The sequence below is a fragment of the Haematobia irritans genome, chromosome 5 (genome assembly GCF_050003625.1).
Source record: "Haematobia irritans isolate KBUSLIRL chromosome 5, ASM5000362v1, whole genome shotgun sequence".
NCBI classification, from domain to species: Eukaryota; Metazoa; Arthropoda; class Insecta; order Diptera; family Muscidae; genus Haematobia; species Haematobia irritans.
Genome location: NC_134401.1, coordinates 144,338,897 through 144,363,601, shown reverse-complemented (window position 1 = coordinate 144,363,601; position 24,705 = coordinate 144,338,897). Strand labels below are relative to the sequence as shown.

The 24,705-nt window shown below is 30.8% G+C and overlaps 2 protein-coding genes across 2 annotated transcripts; one reads left to right on the top strand and one right to left on the bottom strand.

Annotated features, from left to right (window-relative positions):
* Positions 1-917: 917 nt before the first annotated feature.
* Positions 918-10,487, bottom strand: LOC142240102 (uncharacterized). The gene is made up of 4 exons (XM_075311818.1): positions 10,305-10,487; positions 4,778-4,882; positions 1,048-2,538; positions 918-1,004 (listed from the first exon to the last, which is right to left on the bottom strand). Exons 1-4 carry the CDS (start codon positions 10,485-10,487, stop codon positions 918-920), a joined length of 1,866 nt encoding a protein of 621 aa, XP_075167933.1.
* Positions 10,488-21,756: 11,269 nt separating this feature from the next.
* Positions 21,757-22,843, top strand: LOC142240351 (protein TsetseEP-like). The gene is made up of 3 exons (XM_075312059.1): positions 21,757-21,863; positions 21,935-22,279; positions 22,360-22,843. Exons 1-3 carry the CDS (start codon positions 21,765-21,767, stop codon positions 22,648-22,650), a joined length of 735 nt encoding a protein of 244 aa, XP_075168174.1. The 5' UTR covers positions 21,757-21,764; the 3' UTR covers positions 22,651-22,843.
* Positions 22,844-24,705: the final 1,862 nt, after the last annotated feature.

Below are 24,705 nucleotides of genomic sequence, written 5' to 3'. Positions count from 1 at the left end.
CATTTGATTTTGGTAAGAAAAAATCAGATAGTGATAGTGCCGCAAAGGAAGGTGCGGAGGAGAAACCAGCAGAATAATAATTTCTATATATCTCAAATTATTTATATCGGCTATATTTAATGTGAAAAATTAATTAAACACTTACCAATATGCACAAATTCTCTAAGCGGTATTCAAGTTGTTTTAATGTTAGACAAATTCTATAGGTATAACAAAATATTCCTCCGAAGTGTAATTTTAGACCAACGAAAATCGTGTGGAAATTTCTTTTCGCGGTAAAATGTTTGTTGGGAAGTATGGAATATTATTTTTGTGATAAACGTTGATGACTTTTGAAGGATATAAAAATTGTTTAATAAATACTAACTCAACTTCTTTTTAATTTGCCGGGTAATTTTATCTTCCTTATATCTCTTTCAATTCCACATAATTTATTTATCTATCACCACATTCTCTTTTATAACACAAACAATGCAGAAACAACTATCAGTAATTTTGACAAAATTTTCTATAGAAATCAAATTTTACGTATTTTTGTGTGTTGTTGACCTATTTTATGATTATTCTGATTATTAATTTTGTTCGGCTTGAGGTCATAGAAACAATCGATTATTGATTTGTTTTAATATTTATTTCCAATATTTCGGTTAGTGCCACTAACCATCTTCTGGGATTTTGTATCTACATAAAATACAAAAATTAAATTACATTTAATGTTCACAAAAATCACAATTGTTATTGAAAATATATTTTATCGAAAAATAACTAACTTGAGTTATTGTGCTGCTGTTTGTTTCGCAATTCACCGTACACTAAACTTCGTTTGTGTCGATGCTTGTTTATAATATGTCGATACATTCTGGCGCATTCTTCCGTGTCTTTTTTGAAATTCATTCTTTTGTCAGGAGAGAGATCTATTATATTGAGCATCTCAAGAGTGTATCTTCGTCTATGATTATTCTCTTGAGCAAGTATCTCGACGTCTGTAAAGTTAGGCTTGTGTCCTGTTGTTGTACAGTGAGCTGCCAGTGCTGTTTTTTGTTCTACCGACTTGTCTGTAGCTTTATGGTCTGATTTATGCGACGAAAGTCTTGTCTTAAGTTTAGTCATTGTAGTGCCAACATATGCCATTGGACATATGTTGGACTTGTCTCCATTACATTTAATTTTGTATACTATATCACTCTTGTCCTCACTCTTTATTTTTGACTTTGTATTGCTGAATAATTCTTTTACTGTTCTTGACGTCCGTGATGCAATTTGAATTTTGTCCTTGTTATATATGTCCGATTTTAAAAAACGTTCTGAGAAACCCTCGATGTAAGTCATGGGCTTATAGGACTTATCTTTTTTATGTTCCAGCTTTTCAGTTGTTTTATTTTTAACGCGATTAATCAGTCTGTATATTATTCTATTTGGAAACTCGTTTGCGGTCAATATTTGTTTTATTTTTATTTCATTCTCCTTGTGAAATTCTGCATCACTTATCCTTAGAACCCGATCTATAAAATTAATTGCTGTCATATGTATTATACGTTTATTGTGTTTTGAATTATAATTTATAAGTCTTCCAGTTGCAGTTGGTTTTTGATACCAATTCAGCCTCAAATCGTTACCATCTCTCAATATGTTGCAGTCCAAATATGACAATTTGTTGTCTTTTTCTAATTCCATTGTAAATTGGATTTGGCTGTGGAATGAGTTTAATGCGTGAAGAGTCCTTTCTACGTCTATTTTCTTTATTATGGCAAATATGTCGTCAACATATTTTGTAATAATTCGAGGTTTCGGTATGTTGCTTAAGGAATTGTCTAATAGTTCTTCCATGATGATGTCAGCAATTATTGGAGATGCTGGAGATCCCATTGGCATTCCTTTTAATTGTTCATAAGGCTTATCTTCATATTTAAAGTACCTACTGTCTTTTATGCAAAATAGTGCTAGTTCCTTAAAAATATCTCGAGGTATTTTGGTATAATTTTTGATTAAGTCCCATTTCTTCTCAATTGTTGCAATGGCTAGGTTTACTGGTATACTGGGAAATAGTGACACAACATCAAACGATATCAGGATTTCGTCGTCCTCTAATTTTACATTCTTAATTTTCGATTTAAAGTCAATCGCGTCTTTTACGTTGTATTTTGAATCTTTGGTGACGTTCTTTAAGATAGTAGTTATGTATCTACACATCTTGTACGATGGTGAATTAATCGACGAACAAATTGGTCTCAGTGGTGTTCCTTCTTTGTGTACCTTCGGAAGTCCATAAATTCTTGGGGCTATAGCAGTTCTACTCGTCAATTTATTCTTTTCCTCTATGCTGATTAGGTTTTCTTTATATAATTTTTCCACTAATTTATTATTCTTTGTTTGAAATTTCGATGTTGGATCTATCTTTAACCGTTTGTAACTACACATGTCATGTATTATCGCACGCATTTTTGAGTTGTATTCATTGCTGTTCATAGCAACAGTTTTTCCACCTTTATCCGCACTTAGTATTAAAATATCTTTGTTGTCTTTCAAATATTTCCTCGCCTGAGCCACTGTGTTTAGTATAAATTTTGATAAATTTCGATAAAATTTTCTATACAAATAAAATTTTGGCAAAATGCTCTATAGAAATAAAATTTTGACAAAATTTTCATAGAAATAAAATTTTGACAACATTTTTTATAGAAATAAGATTTTATCAACATTTTCGAAAGAAATTAAATTTTTACCAAATTTTCTACAGACATAAAATTTGGACAAAATTTTCTAGAAATAAAATTTGGACAAAATTTTCTAGAAATAAAATTTTGACAAAATTTTCTATAGATATAAAATTTTGAAAAAAATTTCTATAGAAATAAAATTTTAAAAAAATTTTCTATAAAAATAAAATATTGATAAAATTTCCTATAGAAATAAAATGTTGACAATATTTTCTATGGAAATAAAATTTTTACAACATTTTCTATAGAAATAAAATTTGGACAAAATTTTCTATAGAAATAAAATGTTGACAATATTTTCTGTAGAAATAAAATTTTCTATAGACATAACATTTTGACAAAATTTTCTATACAAATAAAATTTGACAAAATTTTCTATACAAATAAAATTTGACAAAATTTTCTACAGAAATAAAATTTTGACAAAATTTTCTATTGAAATAAAATTTTTGAGAAAATATAGAAAAATTATAGAAATAAAATTTTGACAGAAATTTGTATAAAAATAACATTTTTACAAAATTTTCTATAGAAATAAAATTGGAACACATTTTTCTATACAAAAAACATTTGAAAGATTTTCTATAGAAATAAAATTTGGACAAAATTTTCTATAGAGTTCAAATTTGGACAAAATTTTGTATAGAAATAAAATTGGAACACATTTTCTATAAAAATAAAATTAGACACAACTATTTATAGAAATGCATATTTGAAAAAATTTTCTAAGGAGATAAAATTTTGAAAATAATTTATGTCCATAAAATAAAAATAAGATTTTGAAAAATTCGTTTTGTTTTTATTGTTGGTTTATTCTTCAATCCTATTTGTTGTTTTCATCTCAGCTTAAAACCATTGCATGGACTCTTTTCCTCTGTTGGTTAAGTTACTATTTTAGTTAAGTCAATGCAATGGTTTTATGCTGAGATCAAAACAACAAATTTTTAGATAAAATTTTGTATAGAAATAAAATTTTCACAAAATTTTCTATAGAAATAAAATTATGATATTAAGTGGGGGAGGTACTAACAATAAAGGTTTTTATGTCTATTGACATTTTTTTCAAAATTTTCTGTAGAAATAAAATTTTGATAAAAAAGAAATAATATTTTGCCAAATTTTCATTAGAAATAAAATTTTGACAAAAATTTGAACAAATTTTGGTCATATACTCATCAACATAAAAGTATCGCTATGGTAATCAGCACACAAGTGACATATACTTCCAAGCACATTTAATGAAATTTCGTTTGAAGAAAACCTGGAGATATTCATTTATGTACGAAGAAACCAATAAGTTCTTCCAAGATGATTGGAAGATAATGTCTTAGTTTCTATTTGAAATGTTATCATCGAAGAAATTATATTCGTAAAAACCCCAATATTTATTTTGCATCAAGTGTAAGAACTATGTAGTTCTTCTAACCAAAACAAAAATTATAATTTTATGAAAATCCTCAATATGTTTTGAAACTAAATACTAAAAAAATCTCCCCCCACTTACAATTTAGTTTTTGTAATTCAAATTATTGAAACTTTCTCTAATACAAAGAACCACTGGTGGCCAAAGTTTTTAATAAACTAAAGTAATAAATTAAATGTGTTTCCAAAACAAGTGCGATATGAAAATTATAACAATAATAATAATGTAAATGTTTATATACTAACTCCATGTAGAAATGTCCTAATATTGAGATTGTCTCAAAACCTCACACTTTATATTCTCTACTCACAGACATTTCACTGATGGTATTTTTCTTATGATTTCAAGTTTTAATACTCCCTTACACTTGAATAACAACATTAACTTAATGCTTAAATGAATTAAAAAAGTAAGCACGTATAGAGGAGGCTTAAACATATAACACTCAGTAATGAATAGGCAGTTGACATTTACTTTAAGGCCTCATATACTCTGAATAAGGCCTACATACAAGGTGTCAGATTCATAATGCAACAAAGTAAAACGATATATATTTTTTTAAATTTTAATGGCCAACCGCAATAAGTGTCGGAAATAACATCAAATTTTATAAGCAGTTTAGATTTGTTCGAATTACCTTCCTTTGCCGCGATAGTGGCTCTGCGGAATATTGGGCCACTCCCAACGAGGCGCCGTCTGTGATGATCGATACTTTGGTATTTTCTAGCGCCCGCCTTACTCTCTTAAATAAAATAGGCGCAAAAGTCTAACAGATTGGGATTCGTAGGATTGGAATAAGTGAGGTAGAAATGAAGCAAGAAGTCTCCATTTTAAGCCATTATTGGTTAACGCGTAATTTTGTTGGAATGTCCGAAAATATTTGTCCGTCCAGAGCTTCAGTATGGTCTTTAGGACATTTTCTCGGAAATATTCAGCATTTATTTTGATCCCACGCTCGATGAATACGAGCGGAGAGTGAACACCGGTTATTACGGAGGACCACACCACTACCATCGGCGGCACATGAGCTCTGGTGGTCAATGGAAGGTGTAGATTTTCAGCTCTATTTGGGATGGATTCTCATCGAAGAAATCTAAACGGATCTACTCCTTGGATGCTGCCAATCGTACTTTTTTGTGCATCGGTTAAATCTTTGCACTGATGGTATAGATTTCGATTATGTCTGGCCTACACATTTCGGAACAATTCTGATGTTATCACCGTTTTTTATTGGATGTGATTTAACAGGTTGGCTGATAAGTCCCCGGTCTGACACATATATGGCTTCGCTAGTATTAAATGCATATTATTTTTATATAGTACCAACCTTCAAATGATTCATGTCAAAATTTGACGTATGTAAGTCAATTAGTTTGTGAGATAGAGCGTCTTTTGTGAAGCAACTTTTGTTATTGTGAAAAAAATGGAAAAAAAGGAATTTCGTGTTTTAATAAAATACTGTTTTCTGAAGGGAAAAAATACGGTGTAAGCAAAAACTTGGCTTGATAATGAGTTTCCGGACTCTGCCCCAGGGAAATCAACAATAATTGATTGGTATGCAAAATTCAAGCGTGGTGAAATTAGCACGGAGGACGGTGAACGCAGTGGACGCCCGAAAGAGGTGGTTACCGACGAAAATATCAAAAAAATCCACAAAATGATTTTGAATGACCGTAAAATGAAGTTGATCGAGATAGCAGAGGCCTTAAAGATATCAAAGGAACGTGTTGGTCATATCATTCATCAATATTTGGATGCGGAAGCTCTGTGCAAAATGGGTGCCGCGCGAGCTCACATTTGACGAAAAACAACAACGTGTTGATGATTCTGAGCGGTGTTTGCAGCTGTTAACTCGTAATACACCCGAGTTTTTCCGTCGATATGTGACAATGGATGAAACATGGCTCCATCACTACACTCCTGAGTCCAATCGACAGTCGGCTAAGTGGACGGCGACCGGTGAACCGTCTCCGAAGCGTGGAAAGACTCAAAAGTCCGCTGGCAAAGTAAAGGCCTCTGTTTTTTGGGATGCGCATGGAATAATTTTTATCGATTATCTTGAGAAGGGAAAAACAAACCATCAACAGTGACTATTATATGGCGTTATTGGAGCGTTTGAAGGTCGAAATCGCGGCAAAACGGCCCCATATGAAGAAGAAAAAAGTGTTGTCCCACCAAGACAACGCACCGTGCCACAAGTTATTGAGAACGATGGCAAAAATTCATGAATTGGGCTTCGAATTGCTTCCCCACACACCGTATTCTCCAGATCTGGTCCCAGCGACTTTGTCTTGTTCTCAGACCTCAAAAGGATGCTCGCAGGGAAAAAATTTTGCTGCAATGAAGAGGTGATCGCCGAAACTGAGGCCTACTTTGAGGCAAAACCGAAGGAGTACTAACAAAATGGTATAAAAAAATTAGAAGGTCGTTATAATCGTTGTATCGCTCTTGAAGGGAACTATGTTGAATAATAAAAACGAATTTCGACAAAAATGTGTTTTTCTTTGTTAGACCGGGGACTTATCAGCCAACCTGTTATTTTTTTTGGATGTGATACAAAATTGCCAGTATTATGGAAAATGGGTCCATTAATTAAATTAAAATAAATATAACACATTTGTGGCCCTGTTTCATAATGCAACATGATACAGCCCCATGAAAATTAACCCCCACAAAAAACATGAAAATTGCCCTAAAATAAAAATAGGATTCATTCTCTCTTTTGATATAAAAGACCGTGTGAAAATGAATAATAACCGATGTAAGAAAAAAAAATTAAATATATGTCACTGACTACGAACCTCTTGGGAGGCGCGTTAGCCCACTTTGGAGTCTGTCCATAGGAGGTAGTCGTAAACCCCGCCAAAGGCCTACCATGCAAGAACTAAATCTGGTTCAATACAATGCTAATCAGAACAACAAAAGTGTGTATAATTCGCCACCATTGTTAAATCTCAGAATGCGAAAATAGGCCCCACTTGAAAACGAAATACAGTCCCAAAACGGATATTTCGGGGTTTATTTTCATTTGAAATATTGGGGTTTATTTTCATAACGCAAACGGGCCCAGAAATAAAATGAAGTTACTCCCAAAAACCATAAAAAATTGGAGTTGCTGCTTTCCATACAATTTTTTTAGGGTCTTATTTCGTTTAGGTTTTGGGGCAAATTTTCATGCCGTCCTTAGTTTCTGAATGCAATAGATTAAAAAGTTTTTGTAGGCTTGTAAACAATAAAATGAATTGTCACTGTAATAAATCTTTTAGAAAAAACCATAAAAACATAAAAAAATTGGAGTTGCTGCTTTCCATACAAATTTTGGGGGTCTTATTTCGTTTAGGTTTTGGGGTTAATTTTAATGGCGTCCTTAGTTTCTGTTTTCTGCAATAGATTAAAATGGTTTTGTAGGCTTGTAAACAATAAAATAAAGTGTCACTGTAATACATTTTTTAGCTGTCAGACGAGCGGTTTATAAAGCGGTATGGTCACCTCGAGTTGTTTATAATCACATACATATCAGGTAACCTGGTTTGATCTCTGCTTCCTCATAGAGGAGACAATTTTATACGATCTAACTACCACACAAGTAAAACGATTCTCAGATTTGACTGGGATACAAGGTGACGGTATGAAAATAGGCACCATGAAAATGAGACCCTAAAACTTATATGAAACAGGGTCCCATATATGGTATGACGCTTTATAATGGATATGAGGCCCTTAAAAATGAACCCAACAAAAACTGAAACAGGAAAGTCGAGCCCAAAGCACAAATAAGGCGATCCATCCGTAGGAAAAAGTCTCCAACCCCGTCATCCATATCTCAAAAAGGAAATCGGGGTTAATTTTCGTTTGAAATATTTGAGGTTTATTTCCATAATACAAACGGGCTCCAAAATCACTAAATTTGGTGCTCAATCTCATGGGACCCATATCCATAGCAGCAAATTTGGTACGTGACGTCTATATATGCTCTCTCTCTAAACCATACAAAAATTGGTCCATATAGGCCCAGATTCCTAGAAGCTAAACTCAATCCGATGTTCCCGGTACATAATAAGGTACATGATAAGGGATCCACCGTGGTGCAAGTGCATAAGATTGGCTGATAAGTCCCCGGTCTAACAAAGAAAAACACATTTTTTTTTGTCAAAATTAGTTTTTATTATTCAACATAGTTCCCTTCAAGAGCGATACAACGATTATAACGACCTTCCAATTTTTTGATACCATTTTGGTAGTACTACTGCGGTTTTGCCTCAAAATAGGCCTCAGTTTCGGCGATCACCTCTTCATTGCAGCAAAATTTTTTCCCTGCGAGCATCCTTTTGAGGTCTGAGAACACGAAAAAGTCGCTGGGGGCCAGATCTGGAGAATACGGTGGGTGGGGAAGCAATTCGAAGCCCAATTCATTAATTTTTGCCATCGTTCTCAATGACTTGTGGCACGGTGCGTTGTCTTGGTGGAACAACACTTTTTTCTTCTTCATATGGGGCCGTTTTTCCGCTATTTCGACCTTCAAACGCCATATAATAGTCACTGTTGATGGTTTTTCCCTTCTCAAGATAATCGATAAAAATTATTCCATGCGCATCCCAAAAAACAGAGGCCATTACTTTGCCAGCGGACTTTTGAGTCCTTCACCGGTCGCTGTCCACTCAGCCGACTGGACTCAGGAGTGTAGTGATGAGGCCATATTTCATCCATTGTCACATATCGACGGAAAAACTCGGGTGTATTACGAGTTAACAGCTGCAAACACCGCTCAGAATCATCAACACGTTGTTGTTTTTGGTCAAGTGTGAGCTAGCGCGGCACCCATTTTGCACAGAGCTTCCGCATATCCAAATATTGATGAATGATATGACCAACACGTTCCTTTGATATCTTTAAGGCCTCTGCTATCTCGATCAACTTCATTTTACGGTCATTCAAAATCATTTTGTGGATTTTTTTTGATGTTTTCGTCGGTAACCACCTCTTTCGGGCGTCCACTGCGTTCACCGTCCTCCGTTCTCATTTCACCACGCTTGAATTTTGCATACCAATCAATTATTGCTGATTTCCCTGGGGCAGAGTCCGAAAACTCATTATCAAGCCAAGTTTTTGCTTCCACCGAATTTTTTTCCTTCAGAAAACAATATTTTATCAAAACACGAAATTCCTTTTTTTTTAATTTTTTTCACAATAACAAAACTTGCTTCACAAAAGACGCTCTATCTCACAAACTAATTGACTTACAGACGTCAAATTTTGACACGAATCATTTGAAGGTTGGTACTATATAAAAATAATATGCGTTTAATACTAGTGACGCCATCTGGGTTCGAACTCAGTTTCGACCAAACAGCAAAAAGTTTTTCAGCGGTGGATTATCCCCCTCAGTAATGCCATTTCTGAGTGTTTCAAAGTCTCTCTAAGTGGCTTCACTGCAATGTGGTACGTCGTTCGGACTCGGCTATAAAAAGGAGGTCCCTTGTCATTGAGCTAAACATGGAATCGGTCAGCACTCAGTGATAGGAGAGAAGTTCACCACTGTGGTATCACAATGGACTGTATAGTCTAAGTGAGCCTGATACATCGGGCTGCCACCTAACCTAGCATGCCATAGACAACTGATACCACAACACACGTAATTCGTTTGTGGATGATAGGAACTTGTGGATATTACACGCAGAGAAGGAATATGATCTCCTCAACCATGTTTCGAGAGCAAAATGTTATTTTTGGACGGTGACCATGGAACATTTTTGTCGCAAAAATGTTGTTTTCTCGGCAAACATATACATGGGTGCCAAAGTCAGACATATGCTTTTTGAGAAAATAACATGGTTGCCGCAAACATGTTACATGTTCTCCGTCCAAAAATAACATTTTGCTCTCGAAACATGGTTGAGGTGATCATATTCCTTCTTTGGGTGTACTAAGATTCAGCCTTGTCGAACTTTCAGCCATATATATTTGATTATAAATTTAATTTGAAATTTCAATTTGTTCTATTTATTTTAATTTAATTAATAGAATTCAGTTAGCTATTATTAGCAATAATTTGATTTATTTCCTTTTCGTTACCACAGGCTATACATGTACAAAGGCCTTTGTAGAAAGAGGCCTATGATCGCTTTTAATTATATAGAGATGTCATTACAAATACATTTACATACCCTCGAATGATAATGGGCAAATGCTGATGCTGATGGCATTGTCAATGCCAATGCTGTTGGTGATGCTGCTGCTTGAAACTGTCTCCATTGTCTGCTGGCTGTGAGTGCCTCTATATTAACTCCTGCCAACTGTTGCAAGTTCACCAAATAAGATGATGATGAAGAAGAAGTGGTTCCACCCATTGGCCTGACATCAGTGGATATCTGTGATGTGAGAGGATGCTTCTGAGGTGTCTATGTGGTGACACCCGCGCTAATGTTGCTATTGTGTGGCAGTACCACTCATTAAGTTGTTTGCTTATCATTAGCAGGCGTAAGCGACAACTTCTTCAAGCTGGGTAGTGAAAATAAAGCAAAGTTTTGCAAAAGAAATGGTAATGGAAATTATGAATGGCATCCTGGATTTCTGGATTCTTTTCAAACAATTTTCTTTTGAATTTTACTTCCTCATCATGGAGTGACATATCTATCCTTGACAAAACACTGAATTTGGTATATTGAGATAAACGAGCAAAGATAATTGACCTGATATGCTAATGGTATGACATAAATGAATGAATGTAGGAAGTTGGATAAATTAGTTTAATGAGCTTTAACATTGTTTTTATATACACTGTGTTATATGAAATTTGAAGACCAAAAAAAAAAAGAAACCGTATAACTAAAATGTCTTCTGAATTGAGGAGAATGCCGAATAAATTATGGCAATAGTATATGATTATAATAATTATGTCAGAAGCTAAAGTTCCATAACTATTCATGAACTTAAATTCGATGAACTGAAAAAAAGTAGCCTAATCCATAAGATTTTGCAACTTCAATTTTAGGAAACACAATACACAATAACGACATTAAAACATTATTGATTAAAAACTACATTAAATTTTAGAGACAAATATTTAAAAGTTGCTTCTTTCGTTTAAAATTGTATGTCTTTAAAAAAACAGAAATGGTAAATCTTTGGGTTAAAGATAAAAAACTTCAAATATACACTGAAAACATTATTGATCTAATGCAAGATTATGCAACGTAAATTTTAGGTCCCGAAATTTACACAATACTAAAGTCAAATCTCTTTAAAATAAATTGTAAGTAAAAGACATAAATTTAAGTAAGTAAAATTTTAAAAAATTTCCTTCTTTAAGTTTAGAATATGGATTTTCAGTAAAATATAAAGGTAGAAGGTAAAGTTTCGCTAAGGTAAAGAAAATCATTTTTGATTTAAAGAAATAAACTTTAAATTAACTGAAATATTGAATTTTTTTTTGATTAAAGATAAAAAAATTTCCACACACAGAAAAAATGTTCAACAAATTATTTCCAATTAAATTTTTAATTGAAATTTCAAAAATATTCAATTAAAAATTTAATTGATTTAACAAAATTTTCAATTAAATTATTTTAATTAATTTAGGTTAGGTTAGGTTAGGTGGCAGCCCGATGTATCAGGCTCACATTGGTGAACTTCTCTCTTATCACTGAGTGCTGCCCGATTCCAGGTTAAGCTCAATGACAAGGGACCTCCTTTTTACAGCCGAGTCCTTCTCTAAGTGGTTTCCATATTGCAGTGAAACCACTTAGAGAAACTTTGAAACACTCAGAAATGTCACCAGCATTACTGAGGTGGGATAATACACCGCTGAAAAACTTTTTGGTGTTCGGTCGAAGCAGGAAGCGAACCCACGACCTTGTGTATGCAAGGCTGGCATGCTAACCATTGCACCACGGTGGTTCCAATTAACTTGTTAATTGACTTTGGTGATTGATACTATCATTTCTGTGATTGAAGACATTTCAATTAAAAAATAATTGGATCAATTAATTTAGTAGTTGAATCCAAAAATTATTTTTTTTTTCTGCATATAGGATAAAAGTGTTTTTTTTTTAATTAAGAAAAAAATGTTTATTTTGAAGTATCTATTATAATTTCGATTTTTAAACTGAAGTTTATTTGTATATGAACTTTGTTAAAATCGCGAAAAGGAAAATAAAAGATTCGATAGATATGTATCCTAATTTTAATTTTATAGATCCTAGATTTAAAGACAGATAATTCACTAAAAAATATATTTATTTTAAAGAAGCCGAATCTTTGGCTCAGAATCAATACCAAAATTCTTAAGGGTAGGTAAAAATCTTTAGATACAAGTAAACTTTTTTTTAAGTGTAGGCTACGACTTTTTTGGAGGACTCCCCATCTTTTAATTAAGAAAATATTTTTGCCACTATATCTGTAGTTTAATAATTGTAAGTATTAGTATACATATGCTTTCGTTATTTTTTTGTAATAAATCGCTTTTGAAATGACAAATTTTACACTTCCTAAAATTTTTGGAAATTAAGAATAATGGGATATCATTTAAATAACTAAGACCTAAGTGGCTTGTGTTCCTAAAATAAAGTTTCTTCACAACGGCTTGTGTGTTCCGAACAATGTGGTCTATAAATAGAACTGCTTGACTGTATGCGGTGCTTGTGCATTGATGGATATAGTGATACTTGTTTGTTTATGACAATAAGAGCTCCGTGGATAGTATGTTTACTTGCAAACTGTGATACGACAAGTTGTGAACTTCTCTCTTATTCAGTGTTGTCAGTATTTTTCTGACTCTTGTCCCCAAATTTTGATGCTTTCGTCCCCAAAAATTCCCACTTTAATTTTAAATTCCTCACAAAAATCCTCAAAAAATCTACATGCTGTAGAAAATCAGTAATGATAATCCAGAAAATCAAGTTTTTGGACAACGACACCAAGAGACTGGTGATCGTCTTCCAAATCCTTGAGACATGAAAATGCGAGTTCGGAGTTCCTTGTATTTATGAATGAATATAGAAAACAAAATTTGAGAAAATTTTCTATATAAAAAAAAAATTCGACAAAATGTTCTATATAGAAATACAATTTTGACAAAATTTTCTATATAGAAAAAAGAATGTTGACAAAATTTTCTATAAAAAAAAAGTAATTTTTTTTATACAATTTTGTCAAAATTGTCTATAAAAATTAAATTTTGACAAAATTGTCTATAAAAATAAAATTTTGACAAAATTGTCTATTAAAATAACATTTTCTAAAGAAATAAAATTTTGACAAAATTATCTACAGAAATAAAATTTTGACAAAATTTACTATAAAAATAAAATTTTGACAAAATTTTATATAGCAATAAAATTTTGATAAAATTTTATATAGAAATAATGTGACAAAATTGTCTGTAGAAATAAAATTTTGACAAAATTTTCTATAGAAGTAAAATTTTGACAAAATTTTCTATAGAAGTAAAATTTTGACTAAATTTTCTATAGAAATAAAATTTTGACAAAATTTTCTATAGAAATAAAATGTTAACAAAATTTTCTATGGAAATAAAATTTTGACAAAATTTTCTATAGAAATAAAATTTTGACAAAATTTTCTATAGAAATAAAATTTTGACAAATTTTTCTATAGAAATAAAATTTTGACAAATTTTTCTATAGAAATAAAATTTTGACAAAATTTTCTACAGAAATAAAATTTTGACAAAATTTTCTATAGAAATAAAATCTTGACAAAATTTTCTATAGAAATCAAATTTTGACAAAATTTTCTATAGAAATAAAATTTTGACAAAATTTCCTATAGAAATAAAATTTTGGCAAAATTTTCTATAGAAATAACATTTTGACAAAATTTTCTATAGAAATAACATTTTGACAAAATTTTCTATAGAAATAACATTTTGACAAAATTTTCTATACAAATAACATTTTGACAAAATTTTCTATAGAAATAAAAAGTTGACAAAATGTTCTATAGAAATGAAACTTTGACAAATAAATAAAATTTTGACAAAATTTTCTATAGAAGTAAAATTTTGACAAAATTTTCTATAGAAATACAATTTTGACAAAATTTTCTATAGAAATAAAATTTTGACAACATTTTCTATAGAAATAAAATTTTGACAATATTTTCTATAGAAATAAAATTTTGACAACATTTTCTATAGAAATAAAAGTTTGACAAAATTTTCTATAGAAATAAAATTTTGACAAAATTTTCTATAGAAATAAAATTTTGACAAAATTTTCTATAGAAATAAAATTTTGACAAAATTTTCTATAGAAATAAAATTTTGACAAAATTTAATAAAATTTTGACGAAATTTTCTATAGAAATAAAATTTTGACAAAATTTTCTATAGAAATAAAATTTTTACAAAAATTTCTATAGAAATAAAATTTTGACAAAATTTTTTATAGAAATAAAATTTTGACAAACTTTACTATAAAAATAAAATTTTGACAAAATTTTCAATAGAAATAAAATTTTGACAAAATTTTCTATAGAAATAAGATTTTGAAATTTTTTTATTTCTATAGAAAATTTTGACAAAATTGTCTATAGAAATAAAACTTTGACAAAATTTTCCACCTGAAAATTTACAAAATTTTCTATAGAAATAAAACTTTGACAACATTTTCTATAGAAATAAAATTTTGACAAAATTTTCTATGGAAAAAAAATTTAACAAAATTTAATAAAATTTTGACGAAATTTTCTATAGAAATAAAAATTTTGAGAAAATTTTCTATAGAAATAAAAATTTGACAAATTTTTAAAATCTATAGAAATAAAATTTTGACAAAATATTCTATAGAAGTAAAATTTTGACAAAAATTTCTATAGAAATAAAATTTTGACAAAATTTTTTATAGAAATAAAATTTTGACAAAATTTACTATAAAAATAAAATTTTGACAAAATTTTTTATAGAAATAAGATTTTGAAATTTTTTTATTTCTATAGAAAATTTTGACGAAATTGTCTATAGAAATAAAACTTTGACAAAATTTTCCACCTGAAAATTTACAAAATTTTCTATAGAAATAAAACTTTGACAACATTTTCTATAGAAATAAAATTTTGACAAAATTTTCTATAGAAATAAAATTTTGACAAAATTTTCTATAGAAATAAAATTTTGACAAAGTTTTCTATAGAAATAAAATTTTGGCAAAATTTGCTATAAAAATAAAATTTTGTCACAATTGTCTATAAAAATAAAATTTTGACACAATTGTCTATAAAAATAAAATTTTCACAAAATTGTCTATAAGAATAAAATTTTGACAAAACTTTCCACCTGAGAATTTACAAATTTTTCTATAGAAATAAAATTTTGACAAAATTTTCGATAGAAATAATAAGTTGACAAAATTTTCTATAGGAATAAAATTTTGACAAATTTTTTTGTAAAATTTTGACAAAATTTTCTATAGAAACTAAATTTTGACAAAATTTTCTATAGAAATAAAATTTTGAAAATATTTTCTATAGAAATAAAATTGTGATAAAATTTTCTATAGAAATAATGTGACAAAATTGTCTGTGGAAATAACGTTTTGACAAAAATTTCTATAGAAATAGAATTTTGATAAAATTTCGTAAAAAATAAACATTTTGTTAAAAAGATTATACCGATTTCTCGAAAAATCCCCACAAAAGTTCCCAATATTATGGAAATTCCCGACCATATGCCCAAGTCCCCAACTCAAAAATGTCGTCCCCATTCACAAAAAATATCGCCATTTTGGGCAAAAGTCCCCAATACTGGCAGCACTGCTCTTATTAATGAGTGTTACCCGATTCTATGACAACGCAGAGCAACCTCAAAGTAGAGGTGTGCACGTGAGTAATATTTTGCTCACGCTCACGACAGAGAAATCTTATTCACGCACACTCATGCACTATATTTTTTTTGGTAGGACTCACGCTCACGAAAAGAAAATTTGTACTCACGCACGAAAATCTTTTTAATGTCGTGTCTCACGAAAAATGTTGTGACTCACGAATAATTTTATGAGTGATTTACCTATAGAACCTGACTTAAAACATGAGTATGGTTAAAATCGAGTGCGGTATAAAACTTTTACCACCTAGGATGTGACTAAATTATAAATTAATTCAACTCGTAAGCATTTTATATTCGTAAGCGGGATTATTTTCGTGAACGTGTTTTTTTTCGAAATTCGTTACTCACGCACACTCACGAAGATATTATTTTCGTGACTCACGCTCACGCACGACATTTGGTTGGTTAATCATTTTCACGCTCACTTACGCCGTTGCCGTCAGCGTGACTCACGTGCATACCTCTACCTCAAAGGGAGTCCGAAGGGCCTTTCACATTGCGATGGAACTTAGAGTAGCTTTGAAACCCTCAGAAATGACACGCATTAATGATAGGGGATAATTTACTGCTGAAAAACTGTAAAGTGATTGGTCGAAACAGGGATTGACTAATTTTGTATTCAAGACGGTCATGCGAACCATTGCACCATGGTGGCTACAAATCTATACTTCAGGTACTATGAGTCGTAGTTTAATCACTGAGAGTAGTCTTCCCTCATGTACTGGAAAAAGTGGATTTTGCATCCTAAGTTAATTTATTGTTGAAATTAAGAAAATATTATTTACTTTGAAGTATCAGTTTTTAACATTTAGTTATAAATGAATAACTGTGTTTATATATCACAAACTGAAATCTGTACCTTAATTTTAATTTAAAGCTTAATAACTTTGATCTAACATTTTTTAGATATCATAAAGCTACATAAAAAATGTCCTTAATTTAAAAAAGAAACATCTTTGGCTCGGAATCAAAACCAAGCTTGAGGGAAGGTCAAAATCTTTGGATTCAATAGTTTTTTTTAAGGTTGAGTTATCCCTGAGTTCTTTCGAGTACATCTCTATTGACAACCGTAGAAACTTACGGAAGCCTAAGAATGTGTAAATTATTGACAATAGATTATTTGGTATTTGTGATAAAGTTCCACTATTGAAAGATGACAAAATCTCATTCCGCACTTATGACTTTTCTATCGGAAATTAGTTTGATCTTATGTTATACACTTGCAAGGTAACGACATTCAAACGTTATTACTAATTCACCTCCAAAGTAGCAAATAATGACATATTTTTACCTGGAAATACTTCAGAAATCAATGATTCTTCCTAATAGAGATAAATAGTTCAAACGATTTTATATTAGGGATATAATAGTTGAAAAATTACTTTCAACTACATAATCGACTTTCAAAAAGACGAAGTGGACTATTAATTGTAGAGTCAAGGAAACTTTATCCAAACATAATGATTTCATGAACTAAAATAAAATTAAATTGGCTTTAGTGAAATAGAGGGTTCAATTTTTTTGAGTGTATTTACGTTTAACAAACGTTTTATATGCATGTATTATGAAGCAGATTTTTTTTTAACCCTCTAATGCACAATCTCGCCTTTAGGCGGGCTTCATTTAATAAGGAAGCTTTTAGTAAAACACACCTTAAGACCAGGGCTGTGGAGTCGAGCCAATTTTGCTCGACTCCGACTCCGACTCCAGCATTTTTCATCAGCTCGACTCCGACTCCGACTCCGGAGTCGACTCCGGGTAATATAACTAAATCTCATTTTAGTACCACTAATTTGTAGTTCTATTGAGGGGGTATATATGGGGTATATATGGATCGATATAAAGTATCGTATTTATTTATGTGTGCAAGAAAGGTCTTAATTTCGCATTTATACCAATTAAACTCTTTATTTCAAATTTAGGGCAATGTTTAATAAATAAAATAATGATATAAATACCCATCATAATATGAGAAGATACCGACAGTATATGTATTTGTGGACGAAAATTATTATAAAGGGTTATATTCCCATATGCATGAATTTGAATCTGAATCGATTTAGACAAAATTGTATATACTTCTTGAAAATCTCTGTACCTAAAATTTAAATCTAACGTTATGGGACGTAACAAAATTATAGCAAAAAATAAAAATGCAAAGAAAGTCTAAAGTCGGGCGGGCCGATTGTAACATACTCTGCACAACTTTGTATTTAGATCTACATTTTGATAAAATCTGAAATCAGACTTCTACAAAATCTCGTGCAGTATTTGGGAAACATTCATAATTTTTTATATAGCAAAATTTGAGTCACTTTTACCAGTTTTCGACTGGTAAGAAAAAAATTTGAGAAAAATTGCTATATAAATAAAATTTTGACAAATTGTTTTATAGAAATAAAATTTTGAAAAAAAAAAATATAAATAGAAATTTTGGAAAAATTTTTGTGTAGTAAATAAAAGTTTGCAAAATTTTCTATAGAAACAAAATTTGAACTAAATTCTCTATATAAATAAATGTTTGAGAAAATTTTCAATATAAATAAATTTTTACCAAATTTTCTATAAAAAAAAAACTATAGTAAACAAATTTTGACAACATTTTCTATAGAAATAAAATTTTGAAAAAAATATCAATAAAAATTTTTGGAAAATTTTTTGTGTAGTAACTAAAATTTTGCAAAATTTTCTAAAGAAATAAAATGCTGCAAAATTTTCTATAGAAAGAAAATTTAGATTAAATTTTCTATAAAAATAAAATGTAAAATTTTGTATAAAAAAATCTATAGTAACAAAATTTTGGCACAATTTCCTATAGAAAAAAATTTGAAAAAATTATTAATAGAAATTTTGGAAAATTTTTTGTGTAAATAAAATTTTGCACAATTTTCTATAGAAGCAAAATTTTGGCTAAATTTTCTATAGAAATAAATTTTTGACAAAATTTTCTACATAAAAATATTTTTATACCCACCACCATAGAATGGTGACAGGGGTATAATAAGTTTGTCATGTCGAAGATGAGCTAGATCGGTCCAGGTTTTGATATAGCTCCCATATCAACCGATCGCCCGATTTGGGGTCTTGGGCTTATAAAAACCGTAGTTTTTATCCAATTTGCCAGAAATTGGAAACCTAGAGGTATTCTAGGGCTATAAGGAGGAGTGCTGAAAATGGTGATTATCGGACCATGTTTTAATATATCTCCCATATAGACAGAACTCCCGATTTTATTTCTTGAGCTTCTAGAATCCGTAGTTTTTATCCAATTTGTCCCCTTTTAGACCGATGTTACGAGTTTACTTCTTGGACTTCTACAATCCGTAGTTTTTATCCAATTTGCCTGAAATTGGAAATCTGGAGGTATTCTAGGACCATTAAGAGGTGTGCCGAATATATTGTGTATCGGTCCAGTTTTTGATATAGTCTCCTTACAAACCGGCCCTCCGTTTTGGGGTCTATATTCTAGAACTACAATAGATGTGCTGAGTACTGTACGTATCCTTCCATGTTTTTGGCGTAACCCCATTAGTCCGATTGGACAAAAATAGACCCAAAAAATTATTGAAGTTGGTCCGATGGTCAGACCAAATGGAATTTTTCTGCAGAAATAACATTTGGACAAAAATTTCTATAGAAATAAAATTTTAACAAAATTTTCATAGAAATAAAATGTTAACAAATTTTTCATAGAAATAAAATTTTAACAAAATTTTGTATAGAAATAAGCTTCTTAAAAAATTTTGGGATACAATATTATGCAAAAATTTTGTACAAATTTTAAGAAAAAATAAAATTTTGCGATAACTTTCTATAGAAAAAGATTTCTGCTAAATATGTAATAGAAATAAAATTTTGGCTAAATTTTTTACAGAAATTAAATTTTGGCTAAATTTTCAATAGAATTAAACTTTGGCTACATTTTCTATAGAAATTAAATTTTGGCTAAATTGAAATTTTGGCTAAAATGAAATCTATTGAAATAAAATTTGGACCAAATTTTCTATAGAAATAAAATATGGACAAAATTTTCGATAGAAATAGAATGAGGTCAAAATTTTATATAGAAATAAAATTTTGAAAAAATTTTCTTTCGAAGAAAAATTTTAGAAAAATTGTAACTTTTAAATTATATTAATTTAAATTAGAAAACTGGTCCCCTGGTACGAATTTTGGAAAAATTTGGTCCAAAATAAAAATTCGTTGTTGCAACGCTGGTAAGGCCTCCATATAGACCGATTTCAGATATTGAGGGTACAGAAGGTGCATTTACCATAAATGTAAATTTGCCAGATAATTCTTCTCGTAATCATAAAACAGTTGGTGTACTATAGATTTTAGATTTCAAATCAAGGAATTTTTTCTTAATTTTCTTGCACATTTACAGGATATGTTTATGATTCCTTTAAAACTCAAACAAAAATAGTTCTTATAAATCCGGAATCTGATAGGTAAAATCTTTGCATTTATTTTCGGGATGCGAACTGGTTAAACTGATCTGTCATCAAACCCCCATGAAATTTTCTAAGGAAATTAGTATATTTGATTCATGGTGGTGGGTATTTATGATTCGGCCCGGACGAACTTACTGCTGTATATACTTGTTTTATTTTTTATTTTCTATAGAAATAAATGTTGACTTAATTTTCTATAGAAAAAAATATTTCTATAGTAATAATATCTCGAATAATTTTTTATAGAAATTAAATTTTGACAAAACATTCCATATAAATACAATAGTGACAAAATTTTCTATAAAAAACAGCTTTGACAATTTTTTCTGTCATATGTGTGTAGGTATATAGCCTTAAAATAAAATTAAAAACAATAAATTCGAATTATTGTTCGAATTATTTCAAATAAATTTATATGGGGATTAAAATGGATCGATCCAGCCCATTTGCTAGTCTAACATTCTAGGAAACATAAAATGATAGCCGTAATTGGAAGTTGATTTTCATTTCCAATCATGGTGTACATTGATCGAATGCATAACGCATTGGAAACTAATTTGCGTAAAAACTTTTTTAGTTACAAAAATGTGTAGTGTTTTAAAAAATTTGGTTTAGCCGGAGTCGGAGTCGAGCAAAATTTTTACGACTCCGACTCCAGCCAAATCTTCAGACTCCGACTCCACAGCCCTGCTTAAGACAACAAAAATGGGTAAAATAAAAAGAAAACTTAGTTTAAACCGTTCAAGAGGCTTTGGACCATATACTGAATTTTACCGTATAAATTTTTCTTGCTTAGTTTTCTTGCTTTTGTGTCGTTAACATTGAAAATTTATTCAGCTGGCAAAAAAATTGGGGCATTAGAGGGTTAATGCTGAAAGCTCAACAAACAGTCGAAAGTCGCGACGACAAAAGCAACCTTTCCAAACTTTTTACTTTACTTCTTAAAAACTTAAAAATTCGATCTTTTTAATTGTGGAAAAATTTGAAAGTTCGAAAACCCGATTTTTCGTCGACTATATCTTTATTGCACCTAATAATAATTAGAATCAAAATAATTGTTTTTTTTTTTTTTCATTTTCTATTGCAATCACTTATCCAATGAATGTAATCAATGAAAGTTGCAAACAGAAATGGATGTCAAGAGTGGGAGCGATATGATGTAGTCATCATCATCCAATCTAGAGTATATTGGTAGTCAGTTTGTAGCGTTATCACTTTGTAACTACCGATTTACTACTTGACCCTTATCAATTCTCTGTAATTTTATCTCTGATCTTAAAGAAAGCGATAACACGTCGAATATATAAAAGCAATGGGGGCAGATACAAATGAAAACATTCCATTCCTATAGGCTGAAAGAAGAGGAGCTTTATAAGAATATCGTAAGAAATATGAAGACAGTAATTGCAATAGTTTTCTGGGCTACTGTAAGTAAAGAAAACCCCAAATCATGAGAATTTATTATAAAGGATAATTAAAATACAATTCTGCTCATTAGTTAACCCTGGCTTCCAAATCTCCCCGTGATGTTGAAACTGAGGTCCTTTCCTATGTTGAAAACCGTATTTCCGGCGTACTAAGAAATCCTATATACGGCCGTAGTGGTGGAGGATTAGCCTGCTATGACAAATATATTCCCCTAATAAATGCTGCAACTGAAAATTCTAAAAAGGATACACAAATATGTGTGGATCGAGCTTCTACCCAGCGCAATGATGAATTAAACAAAGTTCAAAGTCAAGCGGCTATATTAAACAAACAGATGGAGGCTGTACAAGATCTTCTTCGTGATTGTTCGAATCAAAAGGATGTCTTGGAATATCTTAATTGTATCAAGGATAATGTAAGTTGAAAAAAAAAATCAACTTTTTTTACTTTTAGAAAGTTTTATTGATTTTTATTTGATCTTCTGCCGTGCTAAAGTCTCAAGTTTTACAAATATCTATGGAACAAATGACTTCGTCTGCTACTACATTATCTAATGGTTTAACATCAGCCTATATTAACATTGATAAGGCTGAGGATAGATGTACCAAAACGGTATTGGATAAAGTTAAAGCTGATACAGATGCTCTTACAGGTGCTCTACAGAGTTGCTTAATGAATGGTTTCGACAATCCGGAGCCAACCACAACACCCGATCTGGGACCATCAACGTCTACCCCCATGACTACATCAACAGAACTTGTTACCACAACACCCCCTCAGTTTTAAAAATTATTTAATTTTTCGGACATAAATGACGCAAAAATTAATAGAAAAACTACAAAACAATAAAAGAAAAACTACAAAACAAAAAAATAAAAACATAATAAAAATAAAATTCAAAATTTTGGCGCGGGGATTTGATCATGTGCCTGTTGCCTTTTGCTCTTCTATGGAATTTCCTTTTAAAAGGTTTTGCAAATTATGAGAATTTTTAATTTTTCTTGAATTTAAATAAAAACAAGTAAGGAAAGTCTAAAGTCGGGCGGGGCCGACTATATTATACCCTGCACCACTTTGTAGATCTACATTTTCGATACCATATCACATCCGTCAAATGTGTTTGGGGCTATATATAAAGGTTTGTCCCAAATACATACATTTAAATATCACTCGATTTGAACAGAATTTTATAGACTTCTACAAAATATATTGACTCAAAATTTAAGTCGGCTAATGCAATAGGGTGAAACACAATGTTAGTAAAAAAATATGGGAAACATTTAAATCTGAAGCAATTTTAAGGAAACTTCGCAAAAGTTTATTTATGATTTATCGCTCGATATATATGTATTAGAAGTTTAGGAAAATTAGATTCATTTTTACAACTTTTCGACTAAGCAGTGGCGATTTTACAAGGAAAATATTGGTATTTTGACCATTTTTGTCGAAATCAGAAAAACATATATATGGGAGCTATATCTAAACCTGAACCGATTTCAACCAAATTTGGCACGCATAGCTACAATGCTAATTCTACTCCCTGTGCAAAATTTCAACTAAATCGGAGTTAAAAATTGGCCTCTGTGGTCGTATGAGTGTAAATCGGCGAAAGCTATATATGGGAGATATATCTAAATCTGAACCGATTTCAAACAAATTTAGCACGGATAGCTACAATGCTAATTCTACTCCCTGTGCAAAATTTCAACTAAATCGGAGCAAAAAATTGGCCTCTGTGGTCATATAAGTTTAAATCGGGCGAACGATATATAGGGAGCTATATCTAAATCTGAACCGATTTCAAAAAAATTTGGCACACTTGACAACACTAATAATTGTACACTTAGTGCAAAATTTCAACCAAATTGGAGTAAAACTCTGGCTTCTGGGACCGTATTAGTCCATATCGGGCGAAAGATTTATACGGGAGCTATATGTAAATCTGGACCGATTTCAATCAAATTTTGCACACTTGACTATACGACTAAGTGTTATGTTTGTACAAAATTTCAGGCGAATCGGTATAAAACTCTGGCTACTGGGCCCATATTAGTGCATATCGGGCGAAAGATATATATGGGAGCTATATCTAAATCTGAACCGATTTCTTCCAAAATCAATAGAGTTCTATTCTGACCCAAATTAGGAACATGTGCCAAATTTAAAGGCGATTAGACTTAAATTGCGACTTAGACTTTGATCACAAAAATGTGTTCACAGACAGACGGACGGACGGACAGACGGACATGGTTATATAGACTCAGGGACCCACCCTGAACATTATTGCCAAAGAAACCATATGTCTATCTCGTCTTCTTCTGGGTGTTACAAACATATGCACTAACTTATAATACCCTGTTCCACAGTGTGGCGCAGGGTATAAATATCGGAAACATTTAAATCTGAAGCAATTTTAAGGAAACTTCGCAAAAGTTTATTTATGATTTATCGCTCGATATATATGTATTCGAAGTTTAGGAAAATTAGAGTCATTTTTATACCTTTTCGACTAAGCAGTGGCGATTTAACAAGGAAAATGTTGGTATTTTGACCATTTTTGTCGAAATCAGAAAAACATATATATGGGAGCTATATCTAAATCTGAACCGATTTCAATCAAATTTGGCACACATGACTACATTACTAATTGTACTCCTAGTGCAAAATTTCAACCAAATTGGGCCAAAACTCTGGCTTCTGGGGCCATATAAGTCCATATCGGGCGAAAATTATATATGGAAGCTATATCTAACTCTGAACCGATTTCAATCAAATTTGGCACGCATAGCTACAATGCTAAATCTACTCCCTGTGCAAAATTTCAACCAAATTCGGCCAAAA

What these genes read in the sequence shown, in the direction of transcription:
- LOC142240102 (XM_075311818.1), bottom strand. Translation starts at nt 10,487, where the DNA reads ATGGGTGGAACCACTTCTTCTTCATCATCATCTTATTTGGTGAACTTG. An exon ending in CACTATCGCGGCAAAGGAAG is followed by an intron (nt 2,539 to 4,777) that starts GTAATTCGAACA and finishes ACAGTGGCTCAG; the next exon opens with GCGAGGAAATATTTGAAAGA. An exon ending in ATAAAGCTACAGACAAGTCG is followed by an intron (nt 1,005 to 1,047) that starts GTAGAACAAAAA and finishes GTACAACAACAG; the next exon opens with GACACAAGCCTAACTTTACA.
- LOC142240351 (XM_075312059.1), top strand. Translation starts at nt 21,765, where the DNA reads ATGAAAACATTCCATTCCTATAGGCTGAAAGAAGAGGAGCTTTATAAG. An exon ending in CAATAGTTTTCTGGGCTACT is followed by an intron (nt 21,864 to 21,934) that starts GTAAGTAAAGAA and finishes TCTGCTCATTAG; the next exon opens with TTAACCCTGGCTTCCAAATC. An exon ending in TTAATTGTATCAAGGATAAT is followed by an intron (nt 22,280 to 22,359) that starts GTAAGTTGAAAA and finishes GCCGTGCTAAAG; the next exon opens with TCTCAAGTTTTACAAATATC.